Source organism: Cnephaeus nilssonii, assembly GCF_951640355.1.
Source record: "Cnephaeus nilssonii genome assembly, chromosome: 2".
NCBI lineage: Eukaryota > Metazoa > Chordata > Mammalia > Chiroptera > Vespertilionidae > Cnephaeus > Cnephaeus nilssonii.
In genome coordinates, this window is record NC_137073.1 from 14,651,163 (window position 1) to 14,678,934 (window position 27,772).

The 27,772-nt window shown below is 58.9% G+C and overlaps 2 protein-coding genes across 6 annotated transcripts in view; one reads left to right on the forward strand and one right to left on the reverse strand.

Annotated features, from left to right (window-relative positions):
• TSC2 (TSC complex subunit 2) overlaps positions 1-3,632 on the forward strand; it is a 36,819-nt gene extending 33,187 nt beyond the window's left edge. For 2 of the 5 annotated variants that reach the window (XM_079794380.1, XM_079794381.1), the window contains exons 36-41: positions 857-1,043; positions 1,362-1,501; positions 2,732-2,810; positions 2,881-2,972; positions 3,059-3,157; positions 3,292-3,631. In XM_079794380.1, coding sequence (XP_079650506.1) covers positions 857-1,043; positions 1,362-1,501; positions 2,732-2,810; positions 2,881-2,972; positions 3,059-3,157; positions 3,292-3,456 — 762 coding nt within the window. In that variant the 3' untranslated portion in view covers positions 3,457-3,631. Of the gene's footprint in view, positions 1-856; positions 1,044-1,361; positions 1,502-2,731; positions 2,811-2,880; positions 2,973-3,058; positions 3,158-3,291 lie in introns of all 5 variants that reach the window. The other 3 variants (XM_079794382.1, XM_079794383.1, XM_079794384.1) reach the window with 2 other exon arrangements.
• A 32-nt stretch (positions 3,633-3,664) lies between these two features.
• The window catches only part of PKD1 (polycystin 1, transient receptor potential channel interacting), a 42,650-nt gene continuing 18,542 nt past the window's right edge, over positions 3,665-27,772 (reverse strand). Inside the window, 32 exon segments of the mRNA XM_079789359.1 lie at positions 3,665-5,172; positions 5,268-5,570; positions 5,644-5,778; positions 5,856-6,146; positions 6,275-6,449; positions 6,702-6,827; positions 6,941-7,088; positions 7,341-7,453; positions 7,865-8,004; positions 8,403-8,597; positions 8,672-8,874; positions 8,955-9,073; positions 11,634-11,727; positions 11,828-12,012; positions 13,983-14,032; positions 14,125-14,241; positions 15,678-15,804; positions 15,902-16,112; positions 16,204-16,347; positions 16,431-16,601; positions 18,107-18,302; positions 18,406-18,658; positions 18,935-19,091; positions 19,254-19,874; positions 20,058-20,202; positions 20,789-20,941; positions 21,294-21,465; positions 21,544-21,757; positions 21,847-22,126; positions 22,253-22,396; positions 23,385-23,534; positions 23,742-27,358. Coding sequence (XP_079645485.1) covers positions 4,705-5,172; positions 5,268-5,570; positions 5,644-5,778; positions 5,856-6,146; positions 6,275-6,449; positions 6,702-6,827; positions 6,941-7,088; positions 7,341-7,453; positions 7,865-8,004; positions 8,403-8,597; positions 8,672-8,874; positions 8,955-9,073; positions 11,634-11,727; positions 11,828-12,012; positions 13,983-14,032; positions 14,125-14,241; positions 15,678-15,804; positions 15,902-16,112; positions 16,204-16,347; positions 16,431-16,601; positions 18,107-18,302; positions 18,406-18,658; positions 18,935-19,091; positions 19,254-19,874; positions 20,058-20,202; positions 20,789-20,941; positions 21,294-21,465; positions 21,544-21,757; positions 21,847-22,126; positions 22,253-22,396; positions 23,385-23,534; positions 23,742-27,358 — 9,617 coding nt within the window. The 3' untranslated portion in view covers positions 3,665-4,704.

Sequence of the window (27,772 nt, forward strand, 5' to 3'; positions counted from 1 at the left end):
GGTTATTGAGCTCCATGCCAGGTACTATTCTGTTGTGAGGACACACGAGCGAGAAAGACGGCTCAGTGTGTAAGCACATGTACACCAGAGAGTGCTGAGGACTGTGGAGGGGACGGGGCAGGTCCCAGGAGCCTGAGTGTGAACAGGGTGCTGCTCTCATCAATGACCCAAGGGAGGTGACACTGAGCAGAGATGCGAGGGAGATAGTATGTGTGCAGGTGTGTGTGGGAGCATCCATTGTAGAGACAGCCCTGGGGAGAGGCACGCCTCGTGTCATCGAGGGTTGGCACTGAGTGAGCACTGGGCAGGGGGTGGAGGTGGAGGTGGGGAAGTGATGGGGAGGGGCCAATCAGCGAGAGCTTCATGGTCGCTGTAAGGCTGCATTTCTATTCCCAGTGAGGTGGGAAGGTCTTGGATGGTTTTGAGTCAAGGGTTTGCTATGACTCAACCGAAACCTCAAAAGCATCGCTCTGGTTGCTGAGTGGAGAAGTGGGATGGTGACAGTCCAAGTGAGAGAGGGGCAGGTCTGAGGAGTAGGTCAGTGGGTGCTGAGGAATGCTAGGGTTCTGGGTGTATTTTTACAATTGAGCTGACTAAATTTGCTGGCAGGCTAATTATGAGAGAAAGGGGAAGTCAAGGATGTCACCTGGGCAACTGTTGGAATGAAGTTACCTTGCACTGAGTCCAGGTTGATGACAGAAGTGGGGGTCTTGGCCAAGTCACACCATTCACCCCCCCAACCACCCGCTGGCTCCCAGCAACCCCCCGGGGCCCTTGGGAGCTGTGCTCAGGGGGCGGCAGTATACGGATGGGGGCGACTTGGGAGAGGTGCCACCATGCTTCTCTCTCTCTCCAGAGCAATAGTGAACTCGCCATCCTGTCCAACGAGCATGGCTCCTACAGGTACACGGAGTTCCTGACAGGCCTGGGCAAGCTCATCGAGCTCAAGGACTGTCAGCCGGATAAGGTGTACCTGGGTGGCCTGGATGTGTGTGGCGAGGACGGCCAGTTCACCTACTGCTGGCATGATGACATCATGCAAGGTGTGAGCCTTCCTGTGGCGTGTGTCCTCCCCAACCTCATTCCTATTGGCCTGTCCTCAGGGGAGCAGTGGAGGTGTCCAAGGGCCCGAGGTCATCAGCCTGAGCACTGAGGCAGCAGCTGGGCTGCAGCTCTGCTTCCAGAAGCTCAGCCCTCAGGGAGAGGAGCCAAGTGCTGCTGGCCAGGCACCAGAGACAGGGCTCCTGCAGGCGCCCAGAGCCTCTGCTCCTGGCGAGAGGCATAGAGGCCCGACTGCCCCCTTGCCAGCACCCTGCCTGGACTGGGCTGGGCCCATGCAGCTTTCCCCCTCTACCTCACAGCTGTCTTCCACATCGCCACCCTGATGCCCACCAAGGACGTGGACAAGCACCGCTGTGACAAGAAGCGCCACCTGGGCAACGACTTTGTGTCCATTGTCTACAATGACTCTGGCGAGGACTTCAAGCTGGGTACCATCAAAGTGAGCAAGGGGCTTTCAGGGCGGGTGGGCATGAACCTGGGTCCCTGGGCACCCTAGCTGGAGGTCACCCACTGGTACATGTTGAATGGAAGCAGAGAGCGCCACTGAGACCAGTGTGGTGACAAGCAGGAGCACTGACTTGCTTTAGTGTCCCCCACTGCCAGCTGGGGTGGCCAGGTCCCCCCTCTGAGCCTGTGTCCTTCTCTAATGAGGTGACAACCCTGTCAGTTTCTTCTTTGAGCCTGTGGCACATGGCTGTGGTTTTGTGAGGAATAACTGAATGCACGTGTGCTTAGCAGGGTGCATGGCATGTAGTAAGTGCTTAGTGTGCTCATGCTGTGAGCCCTGTTCAGCCCTTGCTACCTCCTCCTATCATTGCAGAGTGGTTGGGGGTGGGGGGTGGGGATAGGCCCTGGATTCCCTCCCCTTTTCATGTGCTTGGGCTCGAGGTCCTAAGGGGAGGAGGTGGGCTCAGTCCTGGCAACTTGTTGGAGTGGGGACATGGAGGACAGTTGCAAGGCCAAGCAGGGTGGGGAGCCCAGCGCAGCCAAGTGTCTGAGGTGCTGGTGCTCAGAGGGGTTCAGATCTATCCTCAATGCAGCGGGAAGCTTGGAGGTTACTGAACACAGGCTCCGGGCAGAAAGCCTGGTGGAGGGCAGGAGTGCCTGAGGGAGGCTGGTTGGTTCTCCTTTGCGGCAAAGCTGGGAAACCGGCAAGTGCCCGAGGCGTGGGTGGCGAGGCTGCTCCTGAGGCGCTCAGGCGCACTGCTGCTGGGGGTGTGCGGTGCTTGGACGTGCTGGCTGGGGAGGCTCTTGGGAGCTGTCAGCGTGTGGAGGGCATCTGAGCCAGGGCTGGGAGCCTGCAGAGCTACACGTGCTGCTTTCAGTTGACAATGAGGCAGTTTTCAGCGGGTGGCAGCAGGTGCCCCAGGCAGTGTGTTGTGTGTATGTATGTGTGTGTGTGTGTGGGGGGGGGGGGGGCTCTGTGACTATTTATGATGGACTGTGAACTTACACTTCAGCAAATTCATATGCTGGGATCCTGGTGTGGAGAAGTTGGGTTTTAGAATGTAAGGCAGCCAAGAGGACATATATCAGCCCCAGGCTGGACAGGAGGGAGTGTGCAAAAACAATAGCATTAGCGAGCATCTGCACTGCGCTGCTGCCCTTGATGAGGAAGTGGCAGAAAGTGGCCTTTGGTGTTGGGGTAACCCTGCTTTTGTCTGAGCAGGGCCAGTTCAACTTTGTCCATGTGATTATCACCCCCCTGGACTATGAGTGCAACCTGGTGTCGCTGCAGTGCAGGAAAGGTGAGGCCTGGGGCCTGACGGGGAGGCCCTCGGGGTCCTGAGCCCCACGTGAGTGCTGTGTTTCCCCCAGACATGGAGGGCCTGGTGGACACCAGCGTGGCCAAGATTGTGTCTGACCGCAACCTGCCCTTCGTGGCCCGCCAGATGGCCCTACATGCCAATGTGAGTAGAGGCAGCATCTTGGGCAGGTGGGACAGGCTGCAGGTACCACCCATAGAGGACTCACCACTCTGCCCACCCTGCCCCAGATGGCCTCGCAGGTGCACCACAGCCGCTCCAACCCCACTGACATCTATCCTTCCAAGTGGATCGCCAGGCTCCGCCACATCAAGAGGCTCCGCCACCGGGTAGGGAGGATGGGCACCTGGTTGCAGAGGCTCCCCCAGACACAATGGTGGCTGGCCAGGGTGGGGGCCAATATCCACCTGGGAGAAAACGTGCTGGTCTCTGGGCTTGATGCCAAGGCTTCCTCTCCCTTCAGATCCGTGAGGAAGCCCACTACTCGAACCCCAGCCTGCCCCTGATGCACCCCCCGGGCCATGCCAAAGCCCCGGCGCAGGCCCCTGCCGAGCCCATGCCCACCTATGAGACAGGCCAGCGGAAGCGCCTCATCTCCTCCGTGGATGACTTCACAGAGTTCGTGTGAGGCTGCAGCTGGGGCAGTGCCTGGTCGTGTTGGAGTTCACTAAGATGCTGAGGACATGCCCAGGGCTCCTTGCAGCTGCCCTGCTAGACCCTCCCTGCCCCTACAAGGCATTGGGCAGTATTTATTTGTGCAAATGAATAAAGCGGTTGTGTGCCCACTGGCCCTCAATGCTCGGACACAGACACAGGTAGCAGTCAGCCAACTCATTTATTTGACTTTGTCTGTTGGGGGGAGGAGAAGAGGGGCAGGATCAAGGCTGAAGCTTTGGCCATGCCCACAGAGTTAAGGGGGCCCATCAGGTTGTTTTCAAGGCCTCCCCCCTTCAGGAAAGCCTCACACGAGTGTTCACACACTCCCCTTCCCCAGCCCCGGGAGCCAGCCCCAGGGAGGGGTCTTTCCCCCACAGTAGTGCTGTTCCCGATTCAGACCCGATACCAGCAGGCCTGGGCCCTGCCTCTCACCGCCTGGCCTTGGGCAGGGGAACAAGGCCATGGTGGTGATAAGAACTGCCTAGGGAGTAGCCCTGCCCCCAAACAAAAGTCCCAGCACCTGCCCAAGGCCAGACTCAGAAACAAGCAGCAGCTGTCACTTCCTTGGCTCTGGCCATGTGGGCAGGTGTCTAAGGGAAGGAGGCCAGCTCTGCAGTCCCAGCTCCCCCTCAATGCAGGCAACAGTGGGCACCAGGCCATTGCAGCCACCAGGCCCCTTGGCCCTAGTGAAAAATAGCGACGTACAAAAATATATACATTTTTAACCCCATATAAATTACTGACAATAGACACATAGATGGCAGCTGGAAGTAAGTGCACTCAGCAGGGGACAGGAGAGGTAATAATTTAGGGGGAGGATAAGGGGTGCAGGTTCCCTCCCCGCAGCCTGGATCCTTAGCAAGGGGGAAATGTCTGCCCAGGAGGTGGGGCCGGGCACAGCCCGCTGTACCTGAGGACTTGGGAAATAAATTAGTATCTCAGAGGCCGGGCGCTCGGTCCAATACTGCTGTGTCCTCCCACAGAGGCCTGGAGAGGGGACCCTGGGTCCTGACTGGCCACTTGGCCTCTTTAAAGTGCTGAAGCCCACAGAGAGACAAGTGCTGCCCGCTCTCTGGGGAGCTGCATGCAGCTGTTCTGCCTGGCCCTAGACCTTGAGGGTGGCAGAAAGTAATACTGAGCATTATCTCCTGAGCCCAAGGGGCCGGAGTGAAGCCACAGGCCACCCCGGGGAAAAGGCATGAGCTCAGGTCCCTTGGGGCTAAGTGCTGCTGGGGTGGACCTTGTTCTTGGCCCGTAAGGAAGCCCTGCTGGGGCTTGTAGTCAGGCCGATGCCTCGACTGGCCCGGGCAAGGCGGCTGGGCAAGGCTGACTGCAGGCCTGTGGAGGAGCCAGGGGGAGGCAAGGCTGGGGAACGGCTGGTTCTTCGGCCATGCAGGCTCTGCAGCCTTCGCTCCAGCTGGTAGACGTCCTCCGTGGCCTGGTTGAGTCGGTCAAACTGGGCAAGTAGGGCCTCGAACACGGCTTGGAGGCGGGAGGGCTCGGGTTCCACCCGTGGCCCTGGCCTGCCGAGGCCCACACCCAGCCCGTCCAGCTGGCTAGAAGAAGTTGAGAGACGGGAGGCATCGGAGTCCCCGGTAGGTGGGGGCACATCTGGGGACGACTTGGAGCCCCTGGATGAGCGGGAGGGCAGTGGCTCCATCCCTTCAAAGCGGACTTTGTGGCGGAACTGGGGGCGGCACAGGGGCTCGGTCAGTCCGGCTGCACCCTGGGCTCACCTGGGCCCAGGGCGCGTCCCTCTCCCCCCCACTGGGCCGTACCCACCTCCTTGACCTTGCTGAAGCCCATCCAGAGGCGCAGTCTGCGCAGTAACAATTCTACCATCTCGTAGTCCTGTGGCTCCCAAGCTGGGCGGTAGAGCTCCCCACAAAGAGTATGGTACCGCCACCGGAGAAGGACTGCCCCCAGCCTCAGAGCACCCCAGAGCCGCAGGGCCCAGAGCCCCGTGCACAGCAGAGGGGACAGGCGCCAGGACTCAGGGCACAGGGCTGGCCAACCAGCCCTGGGGCACATCACCAAGAGGGCCTGGGCCGCACTCTTAAGTGAGTCCACGCAAGAGGATACCAGCTATGGGAAAGGTGGCATGAGTGAGGGATGCACCCCGGGCTAAGCCTCCCCCTAGAGCCCCACCATCACCTACCAGAATAGCCAGCTGAGCATAGGCCACCGCGAGCGTCACCAGGCCTAAGGCTGCCCCCAGGAGCTCCGGCAGGGCCCGGCACAGCGTCTTGCCGAAAACCGACCACTGACGCACGAAGCGCAGCTGCTGGGTGGCCTGTGGGCAAAAGGGGCATCAGCCAACCAACCCTGGCCCAGCCTGCCCAGCCCCATGCCCGCTGGGCCAGCCCTCACCTTGACCAAGAGCAGGAAAAGCAGCGAGGCGGCCAGACCACGGGCCGCAGCGCTCAGCTGCGCCACCTGCTCAAAGCTGGTGAAGCGGCGCGGGCGGCGGCGCACGAAGCGCGTCCACTGGCGGTCTGCAGCGCCCAGCTGGGCCAGGCGTAGGAGGGCTGCGGCAGCAGTCAGTGCCACCAGCAGCCACCGCGCCCACGCCCCAGGCCGCGCCAAGCGCACACGCCCCTCCCTGCGCCAGGCACGCGCCTCCGCCACCGAGAAGTGCAGTGCGAACAGCAACAGGCTCACCTGCAGGGGCGGCGGCGGGTCAGGCCCGGAGTGGGCGGTGTCAGGATGCGCCGGGGGCGGGGCTGGGATGTGAGGGTGTGGGTGGGCTTGGGCGGGGCTGGGGGCGGGGCCAGGAGGGCGGGGCTTACTGTGGTGAGCAGAGGCAAGGAGAGGCCTGCGCTCAGGCGCCGCAGCGCGAATGGACGGACGCTGAGGGAGGCCACCGCGTGTCCAGCTACGGGGAACTCGAGGCGCAGTGTGACGGCGGCGTGCAGTCCCACGGCCGGGCTGTAGCGTGTGAGCTCCACGAACACTGCGCGGCTCCTTCTCAGACGGCAGGGATGAGGAACAGGATGAGGGAGGGGTGAGGGCAGGAACCTCTGCCCCAGGAACCTGAGGCAGGGCCTCTGGTGGTGGTGGGGGGCGGGGGCGTTGTGTGGACTGGGGAGGAAGTAGAGTGACTGATCTGGAGCGGCAAAGCCGGCGAGTGGGAGTAAACTGGGATCTCTGATGAGGGGACCACCGAGGGTTCAGCGGACCGCGGCAGAGCCAGGCAGCCTGTCTCTGAGTGCCTACCTATTGTCGATCCAGTTGTGCAGCTGCAGAAAGCCCAACTGCTCGCGGCTCTCCTCCAGGCTCAGCCCCAGCTCCTGCACGTAGCCCCCGCTGTCGTACACAGAGCAGTAGCCCCAGTACCAGACGCTGCAAGTGAGGGGCAGTGTTAGACAGCCCAGCCCTGCAGCAACCTGGGAGCCAGGCTGGCTGGGAGGAGGGGCTCCTCTGGAGAACACCCTGGCCCCTCCTCCTGTGCTCACCCCAGCACGTCTGGCGCAGAGTAGGCCCACATCTCAGAGCCGTTGTGGGCAGCACTCCCCCAGCCAATGCCATAGTCGCTGGTGCTGAAGCCACCGGAAGCTGCTGAGCACGTGCGCGCCCCTGAGTCTGGCCGGTCTGGGCAGAGAGCTGAAATCAGAGGGCTGGGGATTGAGCATGACCAAAGCAGGATAGCGTACTGTGTACCAGCTCCACGTGATCTCCCCTGAAACCCTCCCAGTAATCCTGAAGATAGCTGTCCTGGTCTCACTGACTGATGGATAAGGGAAAAGAACCAGGGAGAGGGTAAAGGTCACATAGCTAGGGAGTTGAATCAAAACCCTGCCAAAGCCTTCTCTTTGGAAAAGAGCAGGGACAAGGGCCAGAGTGCCCCCAGCTCACCTTCCTTCAGCCGCACCTGCCGCAACCGCGGGGGCCCCAGCTCTGGGCTGGACTGGTTCCCATGGACGTAGGGGAGCAGCACATGGGACATCCACGGCCAGAACTCATCAGACCTGTCCGCACCAGAAACAGTCACATGCTCCACCCCTCAGCTCCCCGTGCTGCCAGGGGTCAGAGGTCCAGGGAGCACAACTACTGCAAGCCTGGCCCAGCCCGTAGAGGCTGTCAGTGCGCCAGAGGGGATGAGGCACGACCCATTTCCTCCACCTCGGCCGACGGTCGTTCGGGGACAGATAACTCCTATGGGCTGTCCTGGGTGCCGCAGCGTGTTTAGCAGTATCTCTGGTCGCTACCCATTGCCAGCAGCACCCACTCCAGTCCTGATAACCAAAAATGTGTCGAGACCCTTCCCAATGTCCCTTGGGGGCGGAGCTGGACCAAGGGCAGGATCAAGGTGAACCCTGGTTGGCAGCACCACCCTGGCCCAGCAAACAGATGTGTACATGCATCCAGGGTGTCCGTACCGGGTGATGGCCAGGAAGGCCTGGCTATCTAGCTCCTGCCTGATGGCACTCTGCAGGCGGTAGGCGTGGCTGTGGCATGAGGCGTCCCCATAGTTGGCCAGCAGTGTCACCAGCAGGAAAAGCATGTACACCAGGAGGCTCTGGGGAACAGGGACGGCCCTAGTGTCAGCCAATCCCAGCCCAGCTACCGTAACAGGGCAAGGCTCTGGACAGCAAACTGCCCATGGCCAGGGCGCCTAGCACTGAGAAAGGGCAGCACAGACCCCCCACCAGTGCCCCACTTGGGGGCAGACATGTGATCCACTGAAGGCCAAGGAAGCCACACCTAGAACAGGCAGAAGGAGGCACTGGAGGTGGGTACAAGGGGCAGAGCAAGGACTAGGGGCATCAGGAGTTGGGGTGATGGGAGGGAGATGGACTGCCGAGCCCTAGGGCCTTCTTTGGAGAGGAGGGGGTACATGTGAGGTTTCTGAGAAGAGGCTGCACTTGCCAAGGGATAAAGAGTGTGGGTGGGCACTGGCCACACAGCCTGACTCACCCTCAGCATTTTGTGTAGCCTCTTGACTTTTCGGGCTTCCTCCTTTGCCAGAAAGAGCGCAAAGCCGTGTGGGGGCCGCACACGGGGCACACGCTCGCTCACAGGTGTCACAGCTGGGCTCTCCACCAGGGTGTCATCCTCATCAGGGTGCAGCCGCTTGGCCACCAGTGAGAAGTACAGGGCTTCCAGCAGAACCTGAGCCAGGGGCGGCATCAGCGAGGCGCACGCGTGCCAGAGGCTGGCAGCCTGGCCCCCTGCATCCCACTCACCTTGAGAGGCTCCCAGCCGAGGAATGAGGCCAGGAAGCTGGAGCTGCTTGAGAGGAGCCACATGACACTCACACCAGGGGGGAAGTTGGCACCGACCCACCCCGAGACTCCCACGGCCACAGCTACCAGCAGCAGGCTGAGCCCGTGGGCCAGGGGTGCACACCAGGCCGGCAGCAGTCGCTTCCGCAGGCCCTCCACCAGCCCTGGGGAGGCAGAGATAGATGGGTGACTGGGGGCCCAGAGGGAGGGGAGGGAGGGGCATCCCGGGGACACAAGAGCGCACCTGTCCTGGAGAGCCTTGCTGACTGGGGCTGCTCCCACGTCAGGCCTGGGCTGGGGAGGCCGCTCTCCCCCAGTCTCCGCAGCATCAGCATCTCCGTCCTCTCCCCAGGAGCGCTGGACCTGAGGCACAGGAGGGGGCCGCGGGCACTCACCTGGCAGCCCACACACTGTCCACCTCATCTGTGAGGCAGTTCCTTGAGCCTCTCTGGGCCTTGCTCCTCACCCCGCCCCCGCCCCCCACCCCCAGGTCCTGGCAGCCTGTCTCTCTCACCCCCTCACTTCCTGCTTACTCCATCGGCCTTGCCCCAAACTCTCTGTGACCTGTGCCACCTCTCCTGTCCTGCCACCACTCCAGCCACCATCATGGGCCCAGCTGTGGTGTCCCCAACATGTGGCAAATTTACCCCATCCCAGCCCTACACAGTTAATTAAACATTTGAATTTTGAAAGAGAGAGAGAGAGAACAGATACTTAATACCAGCATTTCCATCATGACAGGAGCAGTATTGTTATAGCTATTTCTACTGCCTTTTCTGTATGTTCATGTTTATATTTTACATGTGGGTATAAACATGTTGTATCAAATCATGTAGTGGATACAGCATAGAATACACACAATTTTACATTCAACTCTAAGCCGCATGACAGCAAAGACTATGTTTGCTGTTGGATAGCATTCACTGATTCCTTCAGTCACCCAACAAGTTGTTAATCCCCTACAAATATAGGCACTGTTCTAAGCACTGAGTGAAAAGCAAGTCCATGCACTTATAATGTGCACATAGTAGTGGGGGAAGCAAACATTAAGCATGAACATTGCTTCATGTATGGAAAGCAGGGGAGGGGACCGAGGCCTAAGTGTGTGCGTGTACGTGTGTGCACACGTGCATAGGTCCATGTTATTGCACCTTACTGCCTTTGCTTAAGGCAGGAAGGAAGGTAGCTTTGAGTGAAGACCTGAAGGAAGTAGACCATGAAGCTCTTATCTGGGGGAGGAGCAGGCTAGGCAGAGGGAGCAGCAGATACAAAAGATGGAGGCAGAAGAGGGAGGGATGCTGTAGCCGAAAGGAAGTGGGTAAGAGAGACAAGGTGGCAGGAAAGGACTTGGGGAGGTGTGGAGCCTGACTGGGTACGGCTGGTGGGCCATGTAAGGAGTGCACCCAGTCCTGGTGGGCACCTCCAAGTTGCCCCGATGACATTTCCCTCCTGGCACGACACCCCTATGTAGTTTCCTGCCATGGAGAAACCAAGAGGATCTTGTGGAGTGACAGTGTGTGACTGACGAGGCTGAGCCATCAAGGGAACTGACCATCCACTCTGGGGACACTGGCTACCAGTTGCGAGGACGCTTGAGCAGCTCAATGGTGTGGTCCAGGCGGAGAAGCTGAGGCCTCCCACCAACAGCCAGCACCAAGATGCCTGTCATCTGAGTTAAGCCTGGAGTTTTGGGGTAACCCATTAAGCAGCCATAGCTAAGTCGTGCCCCAGGAAGGCTGTGGCAGGGCCTGCCTCACGGAGCAGACTTTCTCTGGTGCAGAGGGAGGACTCTGCTAAGGTGGCCCTGGAATGGACCAGGCAGAAGATGACGCTTGGATGGAAGGGGCAAGGGCAGGTGGAGAGGAGACTTCGGTGAGGAAGGATGCAGAAAGGGGTCAAGGATGAATATACAGTTTTTGGCTGGGGATGGAAATGTCTCAGTGGGGAAATCGGTGCTCTGTGCATGCTGCTAGTCTGCACTGCACACCAACTATCCATGAGGAGAAGCTGTAGGCAGACAGTCAGCGTCTGAACAGGGAGCCGCAGGGGAGTGCTGCTGCAGGCATTCGGGTATTGGGGTGGCCAGCTTATAATTACTGCCCTAGAACCTCCCTGTGTTACAGTTTGTAATCAACGGGCAATTTCTTCATAAAAATGCCATCATGTCATGGTTATGTCTTCATAAAATGATTGGAGAATTTTTCCCTTTTTCTCTGTGTCTGGAACAATTTGTACATCTCAGTAATTTTTGGTTGCTTGAAAATTAGAAGAGTTAAAGGAATAGAAATACAGATATTAAAATAAATACAAGCAGCAGGAGGTGCCTGGCCGGTGTTTCTCAGTGGTTAGAGCATCAGCCTGCGCACCCAAGGATCCCGGGTTCGATTCCTAGTCAAGGGCACGTATCTGGTTTGCAGGTTCGATCCCCAGCCCTGGTCGTGGCGTTTGCAGGAGGCACCCAATCGTGTCTCTCTCACATCAATGTTTCTCTCTCCCTCCCTCCCATCTTCCCTTCCACTCTCTCTAAAAAGCAATGAAAAAAAGATCCTTGGGTAAGGATTAATGACAACAACAAAGAGTAGAAGGGAGTTCCTAATGAATCTTGTTACTAAATTGGAAATAAGTAGTCTCAAAAGAAAAAAATGGGATATTTAAAAACCTGACAATGATTCATCATCACAGCCACCCTTTCTGTTTCTCAAATGTCCCTCCTGCTGCTATACTAACGGGAACATTCCTGGGCCGTGGCTGACCCCAGGAAGTCCTTTCAACCAATGAGGGACTCAGAGGTCAAACAACGTTACCCCCGCTCCACACTGGGGCCATGGGGCTGGACAACGAGGCCAGTCCCATGCAGGAAGCAGGGCTTCTAGGCCTGGGTCCCCTACACATGCCTCCACCCCCCCAGGAGCTGGGCACTCACAGGCCAGTGAGTAGATCCGTTTCTACTTGAGTGTCCTGGGTGGGGGCCAGGCTGCTGACCCCTTCAGCCAGGATCTGCCGGATCAGGTCTTCATCTGAAGAAAGCAGGCTGTGTCATCAGGGAGGCGTGGGCTCCTCCCACCTGAGCCTTAGAACCCTCTGGGGAGAACTTACGGAGTCTCCCTTCCTGCTCACCTGAAGCTGAGAAGTATTTGGCAGGTGAGGAGGGGCTGACCAGGGAGAGACTGTCCTCCTCAGGGCCCAGAAGGTGGCCCATCCGACCCCGTGCCAGCCGCTGCAGGGTGCTGCCCATGATGGATGGGTCACTCAGCAAGTCTGGCCAACTGAGCGTACCTTCGCTGGATGGCCAGCACACCAGGCTATAGATGACACAGGTCAGCAGGGGGAGCCCAAGGAAACACGTCTGCACATCCAGTCACACACGGATACATGGGGCTTCTGAGCAAACACCCCCCTGGAACGGTGTGTGACAACACAAAGGGCCAACAAATACTGGACAAGGACATGCGACAGCACATACAGCCCAGGTAACCATGACATGGCACACACGCAGCCCGGCTAACCATGACATGGCACACACGCAGCCCGGCTAACCATGACATGGCACACACGCAGCCCGGGTAACCATGACATGGCACACACGCAGCCCGGGTAACCATGACATGGCACACACGCAGCCCGGCTAACCATGACATGGCACACACGCAGCCCGGGTAACCATGACATGGCACACACGCAGCCCGGCTAACCATGACATGGCACACACGCAGCCCGGCTAACCATGACATGGCACACACGCAGCCCGGCTAACCATGACATGGCACACACGCAGCCCGGCTAACCATGACATGGCACACACGCAGCCCGGCTAACCATGACATGGCACACACGCAGCCCGGCTAACCATGACATGGCACACACGCAGCCCGGCTAACCATGACATGGCACACACGCAGCCCGGCTAACCATGACATGGCACACACGCAGCCCGGCTAACCATGACATGGCACACACGCAGCCCGGCTAACCATGACATGGCACACACGCAGCCCGGCTAACCATGACATGGCACACACGCAGCCCGGCTAACCATGACATGGCACACACGCAGCCCGGCTAACCATGACATGGCACACACGCAGCCCGGCTAACCATGACATGGCACACACGCAGCCCGGCTAACCATGACATGGCACACACGCAGCCCGGCTAACCATGACATGGCACACACGCAGCCCGGCTAACCATGACATGGCACACACGCAGCCCGGCTAACCATGACATGGCACACACGCAGCCCGGCTAACCATGACATGGCACACACGCAGCCCGGCTAACCATGACATGGCACACACGCAGCCCGGGTAACCATGACATGGCACACACGCAGCCCGGCTAACCATGACATGGCACACACGCAGCCCGGGTAACCATGACATGGCACACACGCAGCCCGGCTAACCATGACATGGCACAGACGCAGCCCGGCTAACCATGACATGGCACAGACGCAGCCCGGCTAACCATGACATGGCACACACGCAGCCCGGCTAACCATGACATGGCACACACGCAGCCCGGCTAACCATGACATGGCACAGACGCAGCCCGGCTAACCATGACATGGCACACACGCAGCCCGGCTAACCATGACATGGCACACACGCAGCCCGGCTAACCATGACATGGCACACACGCAGCCCGGCTAACCATGACATGGCACACACGCAGCCCGGCTAACCATGACATGGCACACACGCAGCCCGGCTAACCATGACATGGCACACACGCAGCCCGGCTAACCATGACATGGCACACACGCAGCCCGGGTAACCATGACATGGCACACACGCAGCCCGGCTAACCATGACATGGCACACACGCAGCCCGGCTAACCATGACATGGCACACACGCAGCCCGGCTAACCATGACATGGCACACACGCAGCCCGGCTAACCATGACATGGCACACACGCAGCCCGGCTAACCATGACATGGCACACACGCAGCCCGGGTAACCATGACATGGCACACACGCAGCCCGGGTAACCATGACATGGCACACACGCAGCCCGGGTAACCATGACATGGCACACATGCAGCCCGGCTAACCATGACATGGCACACACGCAGCCCGGCTAACCATGACATGGCACACACGCAGCCCGGCTAACCATGACATGGCACACACGCAGCCCGGCTAACCATGACATGGCACACACGCAGCCCGGCTAACCATGACATGGCACACACGCAGCCTGGGTAACCATGTCATGGCACCTGCAGCTGACCTACACCAAGGTTCACATTTTCTCTAGGGGCCCCCACCTTTTGGAATCATCCAGAAATAAGTCACTTTTCATTTGTCCAGCGAAGGCCTGTTGAAAAGTACAGACAGAGCCTCAGACTCCGAGCTGCCCAGAGGCAGTGGGACCCACCCAACCCAGGCAGGGCCCGTGGGAGCCCTCACCTCAGCACGGAGCCCAGGGAAGGTGAGGAAGGAGCTGTCCAGCACAGAGGAGTCCTGGTAGCTGTCCATGTCCAGGACCTGCTGCCCTGTGGGCGTAGGGTTTGGGGCCCCAGCCACCTGCAGGGAGAGGCAGGTAGTCAGCAGGGACAGCTCTAGCTCCTATTTCAGGGAGACATGCAACCTCCTGAGCAGGCGGAGTCTAGACTAGTTTTTCCTAGAGAATGTTCTAGAATGATGCACACATTCTATACCTGCACTGTCACCGTAGCCCAAGCATGTCAAACTTGCGGCCCACCAACAAATATTTTTGCGGCCCAGCCAATATAATGGTATGTAAGAAACGTCTTAATAAAAATTTCATAACTTAATTTTTACAACATCCTGTTATACATAATTATTAATAACAAACTACAACATTCGCTAATGACTGATTACTATAATCGTGGTGCATTCATTTCCCTTACATGCAGGCACACCATTTCTCTCCACTAATACTAGCAGCAAATATTTTAGCAGCCAATTGCCACGTCATTAGTCTTGTACTGACTTGTTTGGTGTGCCCAACAGGAAATATTTCGCTTTCAGAGAACAAGAAAAATAGATTTATTTGCATTACAATTAATTTGTGTAGTTGTTCAGTTCTGGTAAGTTAATGTTTAAGAAAAAATATTAATTTTTATTAAGATGTTATATTGTTTTATGTTAACGATTACTCATTTATTTCAGCCCTTTGTATTCAGCATGTCTCTATTGAAATAAATCTACGTTTCTATGAAAATTGAAGCTTTTGTTTTTTTGCGGCCCACATAAACTTAAACCTTATTTGGCCCGTGTTAGCCTTTGAGTTTGACATTACGGAGCACTTCAAATGTAGCTGGAGCAGCTGAGGAATCGAGGTGTTGATCCTATTTAAATATAAGCAGCTGCACATGGCTCCTATCACTGTACTGGACTCCTGGGGTACATCCCTCTTGGTCATGTGTATAGTCCTCTCTTATGAGTTGCTGGATGTGATTTGCTATTTTGTTGAGGATTTTTGCCTGCGTATTCCTAAGGAGAGTGGTCTGTGGTTCGTCTCGTGGTGCCCTTGTCTGGCTGTGGGATGAGTTAGGAAGTGCTCCCTCCTGGTTTTTAAAAAAAATGTATTTATTTTCGCCCTCCTGTTTTTGAGTCTGGAAGAACTGCTGGTTCTTCTGTAACTGTTTGGTATAATCACCAGTGAGGCCATCTGGGCTTCTCTTCATGGGAGGTTTTAAATTCCACCTCTGTACTTGCTACATGTGTGTTCAGGTGTTCTATTTCTCCTTGAGGCAGTTTTGGTAGTTTGTCTTTCTAGGAACTTGTTTGTTTCTTCTGAGTTATCAGTCCTGTTAATTTCTGTGCTGTTGGTAGTGACATCGCCTTGTTCATTCATGATTTCAACAACTGTATTTCTCCTTTTCTCAGCTAAAGGCCTTGCTGATTTTCCCTCTTTAGCTGCCATACTGGACAGCACAGCCCTTTGCACAGGCAATGAGGCTCTGCTCTCCAGAGCTCCGAGGTCCCCAGCCCACCTTGCTCCGGGACATCCGGAAGAGGAACAGGATAACCAGGTAGATGGGGTAGACAACCACACTGGACACTAGGCCAACGGCGATCGTGTCAACACTCAGCGGAATCAGACTGGACACAGGCCCCGAGCTACGTGGCAAGAGAGGAGAGACCTGGCTAGGTTAGGCCGGGAGGGGGAACAAGAGGGGGGCATAGGGAGTACATCCGAACCCCCATAGGCACCCACCTGTAGGCAGCGTCTCCCACGACCCCATACCACACAGCATTGGCACCCAAGAATAGGCAGATGAGGAGAACACAGCAGGTGGCCCGCTGGACTCGAGTGAAGCGGCTTCGTGGCGGCCGGTCCCATATGGAGAGCCAGATGTGCTTGTCAAAAAAGCCACGCTGGAGCTCAGCCACCAGGAGGCGCTGGAACCGCCGAAGGGCTGCGTCACCTAGAGAAAGGGCACCGATGGGGTTCCAGGAGGCCCGCGGCGCTGGCTGCTCCGCCAGCCTCAGGGTGCGCGAGGATTAGCAGGCCCTTACTCGCTGCCAGCACCTCCTTCTCCACCAGGCCCCCGTTAGCCTCAGTCTCCACTGACAGCCAGTCGTTGACCAAGAAGAAAGTGCTGCGGGCAGTCTGCAGATCCCGGACGATGACATGCTGCAGGAACCAGGCGGGACTGAGCCCTGCAGAGGGGGCGGGGCTGAGTCAGGGCCGCAGAGTGCCCGTCGGGAAGGAAAGAGGGGCAGGAGCAGGTGCCCACTCAAACCTTTGTTGTCGTGCCACACGCGGATCTTCCACACGCTGCCCAGGCTGTGCGGGGTGGCAATCTGGAAGATGTCCAAACTATTGCGGTGAAAGGCTCTGTCCCCATCCAGGTGCCGGTGGCCACTCCGGCTGTCCGCCCCATACAGCATGATGCCCACATGTGCCGTGGTGCCTGGAGGACGGAAGGAGAGGCGGTATGACTCTAGGTTTGCTGCCCACCAGCCATGTGACCCCAGCCATTTTTTTCCTGTCTTCCTTCATTCAAGTATAGGCAGTCCTCACTCTGCTCAGCTCTTATGAACACAAATCTCAGTTACCTAATTTATTAAATAAACACAGCCCCCAATGACATGATTCATATGTTAGTTATGATGGTATATTAACTGTAACTGTGTGAAATATAAACTTGGCTGCTAGCTCTTCAGTCCACTATGTAAATAAGGATGCACAGCCTGACCAGTGGCCAATCGCTCACTTCTCCCAAAGCCGGCTGATGACGGGTCACGGTGCATCTTTCAGTTCCCACAGACCACCCAGTGTGTAATGGAGCTGCCTCCTGGTCTCCCCAAAATGAAGCCACCCGTGTTTTACAAGAATGGGCCAAAGCAGGGCAGTGGCCGGCAAAGAGGAAAGTACAGCAAATAAATGAAAAATGGTAATAACACTGGACATGAATTCTGAATCAAAGGTAAATGAGCCACCGAAGCAGCAGCCACGGGGTGCGGACCGGCCAAAGAGACTCCAGAAAGGCCATCAGTGACAAACTCCCGCATAAACAAGGACAGTGGCTGTGACAAAATGGACAGTGAGGTTACAGAACAAATATGGGGGCAAAAACTTCCTATTAAAAGAACTCGCCAAGGTATTTCATGATATGGAGAGTGCAAACAAGAAATGTTGGAATATGGCAATTTGCCAGGGCACAGAAAGATGTTCACTCCATATCGTGAGTTACATGAGAGAACACTGTTAAACTATTCTTGGTAAGTTTTTCACAAAGAAATAAAACACTTCAATTCCCAGTGTGTCTGTTTTAAGTACGCTGTACTAACTAAATGTTTCAAGTTACGCTGTACTGTTTAAAACCAATGATTTTTACCATCTTGGAAATAATCTTTGTTTTTACAATGATTTATTATCATTTAATAATAATTTTTCACCCTGGCTGGTGTTGCTCAGTGGTTGGAGCATCAGCCTGCAGACTGCAGGGTCACGGGTTCAATTCCTGGTCAAGGGCATGTACCTGGGTTGCAGGTTCATTCTCTGGCCCTAGTCAGGGTGCATGCAGGAGTCAACCAATTGATGTGTTTCTCTCCGCCCCCCCCCCCCCCCCCCCCCGCTCCCTCTCTAAAAAAAAGTCAATGGAAAAATATCCTTGGGTGAGGATTAACAAAAAAATAACAACAAAATAATTTCCCCTTCTGATCACTAAGCTCGCTTTCACATGGCCTGCGCACACTGGTAGGTTCTGTATGACCGTACAAAGCAAGGTCATCCAGGCTGACAGCACCTGCTGCACAGACTGTTCTCATCCTCAGGAGGGGGACAGCCTGTCCACAGGTCACACAGCACTTGGTCAAGTGAGCCCTTGTTCTGTGTCATCTACGATCACCATTAGGGAAAGTGGCCAGAGCCAAGGAGAGTGGCCTGGGAGCCCGGCCGAGGGGCCCCCCTCACCTGAGCCGCGGCCCCAGCCCGTCTTGACCAGGATCTCGTACTTGAAGCGGCCCCCCTTCCCACAGAAAGGGATGACGCGGACCCGGCTAACGTCGAGCTGGTCCAGCTTACGGAGGATCACAGCCATTACCACGTAGGTCACCAGGCACATGGCACACGTCAGCAGGACGACGTAGTTCATGTCCGAGGCCGGCTCCTGGGGAGACAGAGCCGTCAGGCCCGGGAAGCATGGCCCTTGCCTCACAGGCTCAGGATGGAGCTGGGGCCTGCACCCTGCTCAGGACCGTGGCCCCACTCACAGGGAAGATGAAGTGGACATGGCTGGGGGGCACAAAGAGGCTGGCTCCGAAGGCCGTGAGGTGGCGGGTGAGGCAGACAGCCTGGCTGGGCGAGGTCTCCTCCAGGGGCACAAGCCCCTCCGTCCGCCACATCATCTCCTTCTCACTGAAGTACTGGCACAGGGACGTGTACAGGCCCACAGACACTTCCAGAGCAGACCAGCGGAAGTGGCTGGTCAGGTTCAGGTAGTAACTCTCGCCCAGGTCTCGGGTCCTGTTAGAAGCAGGGGGAATGTCACAGCCACCCCCTGGTCTCAAGCCACGGCGGTATTCTCAGCCACAGCCACACTCACCATTCGAGGCCAGGCCTGGCCACGCCCCAATCACTCTGCTGCATATCTGCTCCCACAGGGAGCCCACGCGACCTTGGCCCATACGGTTCTAATCATGTCCAGCTCGCCCTTAGAGACTAGCCCACCCATGCCAACGAGTCCTGGTCTGGTTTGTCAGACCCAGTGACCCAGCATGTAGGCCCCTCCCGGGTCCTCACCCAGGGGCGATGAAAAAGGTGTAGGGCCTGTGGTCCGTGCCCACCAGCGCCTCCAGGCTGATCTTCCTGCTGGCTGAGCAGTTGTGCTCGTTGGGCCAGGGCGCCGAGTGCAGGTAGACAGCCAGGTAGGGCTCAGGCTCCTCAGACAGGTAGTGCTCTGGGGGAGGCATGTACAGGGTCAGACGACCACCCACCTGGGCGACATCCCCGAGCGCCCTTGAACCCGCCCTCCTGCAGGGCTGCAGGAACTCCATGCTGGAGACAGCTCCTGCTCCTCCCTGGTTCCCCCACAGCCCACCGCCCGGCCCACGGCACCCACCGTTCAGCACCGTGTAGGTGAGCTGTAGGTGCAGCCCGGCCTCAGGTTTGCTGTGGTTGGGGGTGACCACAGCACTGACCGAGGCCCGGGGCGGGACGGTGGCGGAACCAGCAGGGATGCGGTGGACCCGGGCAGCCTGGTCAGGGCTGTTGGGCACCTTCACGGTGATGGCACGCTCCGAGGCCAGCTGCCCAATGGGGATCTGGGTGCCAGCCTGTGTCTGGAAGGCCATCGATGCCACCTTGGTGGAGACGGTGTAGTTGCTTATGTAGCCAAAGGGGAAGGGGTTGGAGTCAACAAGGAAGATGAGCTGCACCACGTCGCTGAGGTTGGACAGAGCCCCACTGAAGGCGGCAGGGATGGAGAAGTGGCAGCCGGGGCCCGAGGCATTGCCCTGGCACAGCAGGCTCAGGGGGTCTGAGCGCTTGCCCTGTGCCACAATCTCCTCGCCCGCCAGGGTCAGGGGCTCCTCATTGAGCACTCGGGAGCGCATGAGGATGCACATGAGGGCTGACGACAGGTGATAGGCCCTGGATGCCACCATCAGTGAAGGTGGCTCAGCCCCCAGCTCTGAGGGCTGCAGGTCCTGCACGTTTGAGTTGGACAGGTGGATGAGGTCACCTGTGGATGGGGGAGACATTGGGGGTGAGGTTGGGAGGAAGTGGGAGGGTTGGGGGAGAGGTTGGTGGGGAGAAATGTGATAAGAAAAGGGAAGAAGGGTTGGGGAGAGAAATGGAGCAGGGCAGGGGGGCAGAAAGATGGCGGGCTGGAGGAGTACCGTGGGGCCCCGGCCCCAGCCCACACCTGTGATGTTGAGGATGCTGTCGGCAATGGCGGTGGGTGTCCCCGTGCCCGCAGTGGTCTCGGCCTGCAGGACGCGCATCATGGCCTCCAGCTTGTGCAGTGTCTTCTTTAGGCATGAGAGGCACACAGGCTCCCTGCTGGACACCTGCAGGGAACCCGGGCCATGTCCAGCCTGGTAGCTCCCTCTTAAGCTCCTGGCCCAGCTTAACTCCATCACATTCGCTGTGATTCTGGGGTGCCCTCCATGACCATAGCCTGCCTGTTTCCATCGGGTCTCTCCAAACCACCCCAAACACAGCTTCCCCCACGTGCCTCCCGTTGAGAGCCTTTCTGGGGCTCCTCCCTACCTACAAAACCCAGGGTTCTGTGGCCCTACCAGCCACCCCCAGCCACACAAATAGCCACAATGCCACATGGCAGACAGGGAGACTCCCAGAAGGCTCTCTGCTCCTCTGCTAAGGCCTCTGTAGCAATCCCCTGGCACCCTAGGTACAGTGCCCCCCACCCCCATCAAGATGTGGCCCAGCCCAGCAGCTCCCGGTTCCTAGGTGAGGGGGCGGGCAGCCTCTCGGGGCTGGAGAAACCATGTCAGCCCTCTCCATACCCGGGCCGCTCCTTTTGCCCTGGGCTGCCCTGCAGGGTCATCCTGGGGGGCACCTATGGCTCATGCTGGGCTCCCCCAGGAAGGGCTCATGGCCAGCCAGACTCTCGGGTAGGGAGGCCCATCCTACCATGCACTGGGCCAGCACTGCTGCGATCTGCTGGATGTCGTCCACGGTGTTGACCCGCAGGGAGACCAGGGTCTCTGTGATGTTCTTGCGTATCTCGGCTTGCAGCTGCCACCTTAAGTCTGGCTCTGCCACCATGGCCAGGGTCTGCTCGTACTGTGGGGGGAGGGCACAGGCAGCCATCAGTGGACAACAGGCAGCCATGTGGGTGGGCACAGTGCAGACCATCTCAGGTGCTGCGTAATGTGGGCAGTGACTCAAACCCTGTTTCTTCAAGGGCCCTCCTGAGGTTCTGGGGTGCACGGAGAGGCAAGTCAGGGGGAATCTGACACTGGGGAGGGTCCCAGGAGGGGTCTGCTGAGAGGAGAGGCCATTTCAAGGAGGTTAGGGATTTTGTCTGTCGGGAGCCAGGGACAAGCCCTTGGCAAGAATTCGAGGATCCAGTCAGAAGTACTGCTCTGGGCCAGCACCCAGCAAATGCCCCAGCCCCCACAGCCCCGGAACTGACCTCATTGAGCACAGTGATAAGGGCCAGTGAGTACTCGATGACATGTTGGGGGTCAGCCTGTCTCAGCAGCCTGGGCAGCATACTCTCCGTGAGGCTGTGCAGCCATGGGGTGAGCTCTGGGGGGCCGCCCAGGGGGTCACCTGGGGGCTCTGGCAGGGTGATGGCCAGAGACCTGCGCAGAGGTCATAGGTGAACAGGCAGCAGCCCCTGCTCCCATCCCTGAGGCCCTGCTCCCAGGGGCCCTGCTCACCTGTTGAGGGCGACCACAGCAGCACCCAGCTGGTCCTGCACCACCACAGCCAGGCCCACCTCAAAGTGGGGTGCGAAACCGGGTGGCAGGACAGCCCCATAGGTGGAGAGACTGCCCTTGTACACACAGAACTCCTCGCAGTGGCCCTGGCGACAGCGCTGCAGCAGCAGGGCGTACACCAGGGGGGCACCCGCGTCCTCTGCATCCCGCCAGCCTGCGGGCCACAAGCGTCACCTCAGCCGCTCCACGCAGGCCTCCATGGGCATCACCGTGGCCGCCTGCCTCCCACCCAGCCGCACTCACCCGTGCACTCGAAGTGCACCTTGGTGGTGAGAGCCTGCACGGCGTCCAGTGGGAAGAGGTGGCAGGAGCCCCCCAGCGGAGGACGGTTGGCGGAGAGGCGGATGGAAGCGCAGCCCTCCTCCTCGCCAGAGCGGCCCAGCACCGTGAGCGTGAACGTGTAGCCCTCACCGTCCCGCAGCACACCGCGCCGTACCACCAACCGCATGCCAGTGCTGCCCGTGGAGGTGGTTGTCTCATCCAGCACCAGCGTCTTGTTGCTGAAGGTGCGAGCAGCCCAGAGCTGTGGGTGTAGATGGGCACTCAGGGGAGGATTGGGGCTGCTGAGCCCTCAAGGCTGGGACACGTCCCCACCTAAGCCCCGACCCTACACCCAGCGCTGCCCCCACCCCAGGCCCACCCAGCTCACCCCTCGCTTGGAGCCCTCACTGCAGTTGTCACAGTGGCCCTCCAAGTAAACGTAGGAGCTGCGGCTCACTGCATACACGCCCTGCGCCTTGCAGGACACGCACTCCAAGGACACTATGGGCACCCGGCCACTCCGGATCAGCACCTGGAGAGGGGGTGGGATTACAGGAAGGCCAGGCCCAGACCACGAGGCTGCCCAGGTCAGTGGGGTGGTTGGGCCCAGGAGAAGGGCCTCTTCCTCTGCACGTGCTGTTGCCCCAGATGGGGAAGCTCCCCTCTAGGCCCCAAGTCCAAGTTCCCAAAGGACAGTGAGCTTGGCCCTCACCCAGGGCATTCATCGGGTTTTAGATCTTCCAATTTGGGGGCAGGGATCATCTAAAGGAGCAGAGACCACGTTGCAGCCTCTAGTGCCTATCTTGGGCCTGGCCCACAGGAGGCACCTGGTAAGTGCTCACATAGGCATGCACACAGGAATGAGGACAGCTGTGTTCTACACAGCCCCTTCTGAGGTTCCTGCTGTCCTGGGGGGCGGGGTCCACCTCAGACAGCCCAGCTGGGCTGGACCCTGCTCGGAGCTCCTACCTGCCCAGACACTCCCGAGGCAGGCCATCCGGGAGAGGCCTGGCATTGGGGACAGTCACCCCAACCCAGGCACCAGCAAAGCCTGGCACACCTGCTCCCATCAGCAGCTGGAGTGGCTGACATGGGGTCACTGCACAGGGGTCCTGACCTGCCTGGCCAGTCCAGGGGAGGGGAGCAGAGCACACGCCCACGGAGAGGGAAGAACAGGCCTCCCTGTTCAGAAACCAGGACAGCCACTCTCAGGGAGAATGAGTTTCCTCACTGCTGCCTTTGTGCTGTTGGGACAGTTTATTTTTCACAAATCACAGGAGCTGTATGGCTCCTCTAAGGTTCGGAAGAAATAATGCTGAAGCAGAGTGTCTTGTTAAACAAAATCTGTATCAAAAGTAGTAACTTAGAGGAGAACAGACAGCTTCTAGAAGTACTCAAACAGAAAACCTCCAAAGGGTGTTTGGTGCTCTCTGCAGGAGGCAGCCCTCCCCCACCCCACCCCCAATGCAGGCCTACGGCTCCACTTTCCCGGGCTAAGGCCAAGGGCAGGTGGCACCCACCGTCTGGTTGGTGGCCTCCTCCTTCCGGCCAGCCTTCCACACGGTCAGGTTGAAGGTGTACTCCACGCCAGCCTGCAGCCGCTCCCGAGGGATGGTGACTATGCTGTTTCCACGGGGCCCGAAGTTCAGCACACACGCACCAGTCTCGCTCTGTGGCCAAGAACAGGGGCGGTGAGACCCTGGCCCCCCTCAAAGCAGAGCCTGACCCGGAGGACAGCAGGGGACACCCCTCCCCCTGCTGGGATCAAGCCCACCAGGACTCTGCCAGCAGATGAACCCTCTCCCCTGCTGGGCTCACTGGTGCAAACACCTGAGGGGACTGGACGCCCCTTCCTCTGGCCCTGCCGAGAATCTGACCTGCGTGGAGGCCACACAGGCCCAGTGGAAGCTGAGCGGAGTCTGGTCGCCATCGTCCAGGTTGGGGTCATAGGACTTGCTCCCATCCAGCACGAGGTCCTGCACGTCTGACCACACTCGGTAGGAGCCACCCTCCACAATGGGTACTAGGCGCTCAGGGGCTACCGTCACGTTGGCCTGGATGCTCTGCGACAGGGGTGTGTCCCCAAATGACACCACGAACACAAAGCAGTAGTGGCCCACAGGCAGCACCAGGCGAGGCACCACCAGCTGGGGCCGGCTCATGTCCACGCCAGGCAGGGACACACGGGCTGTGCGCCCAGGCCGCTGGCAGCTGGTGGCGCGGTACACCTCCCAGCGGTACTCAGTCTGGTAGCTGACACAACCGCGCAGGTCAATGTGGGCCTCCAGGTAGTTGCGCTGGGAGCGCCGCATCAGCACCTGAGGGGGCAGGGCCACGTCCACCTTGGGCTCCCTGCAGGCCAGCACGTGGACAGTCACTGTGGCCTGTGCCACAAAGAAGCTCACCAGGTTGGAGGCATTCACCTCCACGTGGTAGTCCCCAGGCTGCAAGTAGGAGTGGTCAGCCCAGGGATCCTCCGTGTCCTCTGCTGGGGCGCCATCCCCAAAGTCCCAGTGGTAGGCCACGCGCCGGGGGCTGGGGCTCGTGGCAGCCTCGAAGCGGGCTGAGCGGTTGGTGAAGCAGCGGCTGCTGCGCAGCGCCACGTGCTGGATGACATCCTGGACCTCAACCACAAGAGTTTGGTTCACCCCGCCCAGCTCATTAAAGGCACGCACGTGGATCTCCAGGAGCCCTGCGGCCACAGGGGTGTAGGTGACCTCACGGCCTGACAGGATGACCAGCGAGTCCCCCTGGACCTTCTGTAAGGAGAAGTACCATGCGTAGGCAACACGAGACCCCCGCTGCACTCGGGCCGTGAAGTTCCTCTCAGTGCCTGTGGCGATGCCTGCTTCGCAGCAGTTGGGCACCTGGAGCCCACCCACGGCCTCCAGGACCAGGATGCGTGTCTGCGCCTGCGCCCGGCTCACATGGTTCTCGGCCTGGATGCTCACTGTGTAGTCCCCAACCCGGGGGAAGCTGCGGGAAAAGTGAGGCCCGGGGAGTGCCTCGAGGCCAGCCCCCGCAACCTGCAAGTGGAAGCTGACGGCTGAACCAGAGGCTAGCAGGATCTGAAAGCGGACCAGCTGCCCAGGCTCCGCCACCTTGCTGCTGGCCCACAGCACCAGGCCCACAACGGGCTCCTCCACCACGAGGCTGTGTGTGGCGATGGCCCAGCTGACTGCGTTGGAGGCATTGAGCTGAACAGAGAAGGTGCCAGCATCAGGGAAGACCACGGTGACGTGCTGGCCGTGTCTGCTGCCACCTGGCACAGCCCAGCACCAGCTGACGTTGGTGCCGGAAGCCACCTGCCCCCAGAAGGGCACGGTGGAGCCAGTCATCACAAAGCTTCCATCCAGCTCACTGGCCCTGATGCTGAGGCCACTCACAGGCACTTGCACGGCCAACTCAATGGTGGTGTTGGCCAAGCCCAGCTGGTTCTTGGCTGTGACTGTGACCAGGTATAGGCCGGGAGTGGGAAAGGTGTGGGTCGTGGATGGCTCTGGGGTCTCCCAGCTCAGTCCTTCCTCCAGGGACCAGGTGTAAATGACATCACTGCCACCAGCCAGTTCGGCGCAGAAGGTGACACTCACGTTGACGGGGGCCGGGTTCGGGGAGGCAGCCACAGACAGCCACCCTATGGGCTCCACAAATTCCACGGTGCGGTTGGTCGAGGCACTGCCCAGCATGTTTGTGGCCCGCAGCTGGACGTGGTAGGTGCCAGCCTCGAGCACAGTGAGCGAGAAGGTTTTGCCGCTGCCAACCAGGGCTGTGCCGCTGTCCCGCTGGGCAGTCCAGCCATAGGAGATGTTGGTGCCATCCCTGACCACAGCCTGCAGCTGAAGGGTGCTGTTGGTGGGGAAGCAGCAGCCGCCGCCGCCACCAGCCACCTGCAGTCCTTCAATGCGTTGCAGGACGTAGACGAAGATGCTATCCTGGGCAGCGCCCACCTCATTCTCAGCTGTGACGATGATGTTGAAGGTGCCCACAGAGCGAAAGGTGTAGGAGATAGTGGGGCCCCCAGGAATGGGTGTGCAACGGTCACAGAGCACCCAAGAGTAGCGCACATCACTGCCCGCCTCCAGCGAGGTGCTGAAGCTCACGCTGCCATTCAGGGGCACCACTGTGCGGCTGGCATTGATACTGAGCCCCTGCACACGCCGCTGTACTGAGACATTCAGCTGGGCCTCCCCGCGGCTCACCTCGTTCCAGCCGGCCACCCTGATGGTGAAGTGGCCTGTGCTGGTGTAGATGTGAGTGACCGAAGGGCCCTCAAGCCGTGCGCCGTCCCCAAGCTCCCACAGGTAGGTGACAGGGCGCCCGTGGCCCACAGTGGAGAACAGGTAAGGCTGCTGCAGCTCCAGCACACGGGACCCATTGACCCTGATGCCCGTGAGCTCCACGGGCTCCTGCACCTCCACGAGCGCTGAGTCGTTGGCAGCCGAGATGTTGTTGGACACAGTGACCGTCACCAGGTAGGAGCCTGCATCCCAATAGGTGAATGTGGCCTCAGGGACCCCGACGCAGGGTGCATCCTCAGTGCCAAAGTCCCAGGTGTAGCGGTAGAGGAACGGGGGCCAGGCGTGGGCCACCAGCTGGGCCTTGTCTCCCAGCCGCACAAACTGCCTCTCAGGCAGCAGAGTGACGTTGCCCACCTCGGGCTCCACGCACACACTGGTGAAGTAATGCGCCTTGTTCACACGGCTTGACAAGATGAGCACCAGGGGAAACGTGCCACTCTGAGTGAAGTTGTGAGTCACAGTCGGGTCCCCCCAGATGGTCGTGTTGGAGGAGCCATCCCCAAAGGTCCAGTCGAAGACATAGTGCGCAGGGTTCCCCGTGACGTGGGCCGTGAGCCGGGCCTGCGGCTGCACCGGTATGCAGGCCACAGGGTCAATCCACAACACCTCCAGGACAAAGACCTGCACGGGCAGGCTCTGGGCTAGGTGGCCAGCGGGGCTAGACACGCCCACGGTCACTGTGTAGTTCCGAGCCTGCAAGTACACATGCTCCACTGCGGCCTCCGGTCCCGTGAGCACCGTGCCATCCCCCATGTCAAAAGTCCACGTGACATTGTCGCCCGACTCCAGGGCGGCGCTGACCACCACCGGCGTGCCCTGCTCCACAGCTGAGCTCAGGCTCACACTCAGGCCACGGAGCTCTTCAAAGACGCGGACATCAGTGCATGCCATTGTGCTGCTCACTGTGTTGTTGGCCTCTAGGCAGATGTGGTACGTACCCCTCGAGGTGTAGATGTGGTTGACCACTGGCTGGTGATGTACCATGGCTGGGGAGCCATCCCCAAAGTCCCACGTGTACAGGATGCTCCCAGGCGAGGGCAGTGGGTGTGGGGAGAAGGTGATGGGCCGGCCAGCCACCAGGACAGGACTGCCCACAGCCACAGCCACGGCAGGCAGAATAGCACGCACACTCACAGGCACCAGCTGCGTCAAGTTCTCGAAGGCGTTGGACACGAGCAGGGTCAAATTGTACTCACCTGGGGGACAGGCCCGGCGTGGGAATGGTGCTGTGGCCACTATGCCGCCGGTTAGCACAATCCCTCCCTAACCCTGAGAGGGCTGCTGTGCGCAGGAACCTCTTAGAAGGGCAGAGTAGGGCCATGGTCAAACGGAAAGAACACCCTGGGGTCCCACCCCAGGGGTCCTCAGAGAGGTGTGTGTAGGGTGCCATCAGCACAGAGCAAGACACAGCGCTACAGCAGAGCTGGGATGAGGAACAGAATGTCTCTAAGTAAGACTTTACTGAGGTTAAGAGAGTGAGCCAGTGCAAAGCAAGGACTGTGGGAATCCTGCCATTTACTTTGCATTCTGTGTATGAGGATTCTGGAATTTTATTTTATTTTATTTTTATTTTTTTCAAGAGAAACATCAAAAGTGCTTTATTCATCCCT